Source organism: Austrofundulus limnaeus, unplaced genomic scaffold (assembly GCF_001266775.1).
Source record: "Austrofundulus limnaeus strain Quisiro unplaced genomic scaffold, Austrofundulus_limnaeus-1.0 Scaffold3042, whole genome shotgun sequence".
NCBI lineage: Eukaryota > Metazoa > Chordata > Actinopteri > Cyprinodontiformes > Rivulidae > Austrofundulus > Austrofundulus limnaeus.
This window is the reverse complement of record NW_013955444.1, coordinates 1-780: the sequence shown is the minus strand read 5'-3', so window position 1 is coordinate 780 and position 780 is coordinate 1. Positions and strand designations below refer to the sequence as shown.

The window sequence follows — 780 nt, the reverse complement described above, 5'->3', positions numbered from 1 at the left end:
GTTAAAAACTGTTGTTCTTCTGAGGCCCTCAAGGTGGCGCTGTGGCCCACAGGTTAAGAATATCTGATTTAAAGCTTTCTGAACTGAGGATCCTGCAGGAATCTTTACAGACGATGGTTGCAGAACTTGGCCAAAGACTCTGACTCAAACAGGACGCCTCTGAAACACCGTGGCCTTGACCAGCCGTAACTCTGATAATCACTTCAGACACTCCAGCTCTCCCAGCCTGAACACCAGCGTTTACAGTCGTCACGTATCTGATAAGCAACTGGGTTAGTGTAAGCTTTATGGGTGTGTTACACAACAGACTGTGTGCAGGGATGACAGCTGCAGAGGGTTCCAACATTAAAAACCACTGAAGGCTGAAGTTAAGCTTTGTTTACAGTGTGACTGAATTATCTCTCACTCTGACTTGTGTTGGTAAATATTGTGTAGACAGGTCTTACAAGCTGCTGGGGTCCATGTCGTTACAGAGGTACTGCTCCAAGATGCTCGTGTCGACGGCCACAGAGCTGTCCAACACCCCGCCCACGTCCTGACCTGCAGACACCAGGTTATATCACGGTTAATACCTGACCAGTATAAAGAAACACATCGTGTTTGTGGAGGACAAACATGCCCGACTTTCAGGGAATTTGAGATTCTTCTTGAAACTACTCGTGGATACCTAAGAAGTTCAAGGAGCAATAAAGATATCTGTCCTGCTGTCTCTCAGGAACCTGTTCAAGTATCGTCAGACTATCTGGGACCAAACAAGACGTTTTTAAACTCTCCAAACAC

General features: G+C 46.4%; 1 protein-coding gene across 1 annotated transcript in view; it reads right to left on the bottom strand.

The window, feature by feature from the left end:
• LOC106511654 (myelin regulatory factor-like protein) overlaps positions 1–540 on the bottom strand; it is a gene marked incomplete at both ends in the record, with an annotated part of 2032 nt that extends 1492 nt beyond the window's left edge. The window contains 1 exon segment of the mRNA XM_014000404.1: positions 447–540. Coding sequence (XP_013855858.1) covers positions 447–540 — 94 coding nt within the window.
• Between the last annotated feature and the right edge of the window lie 240 nt (positions 541–780).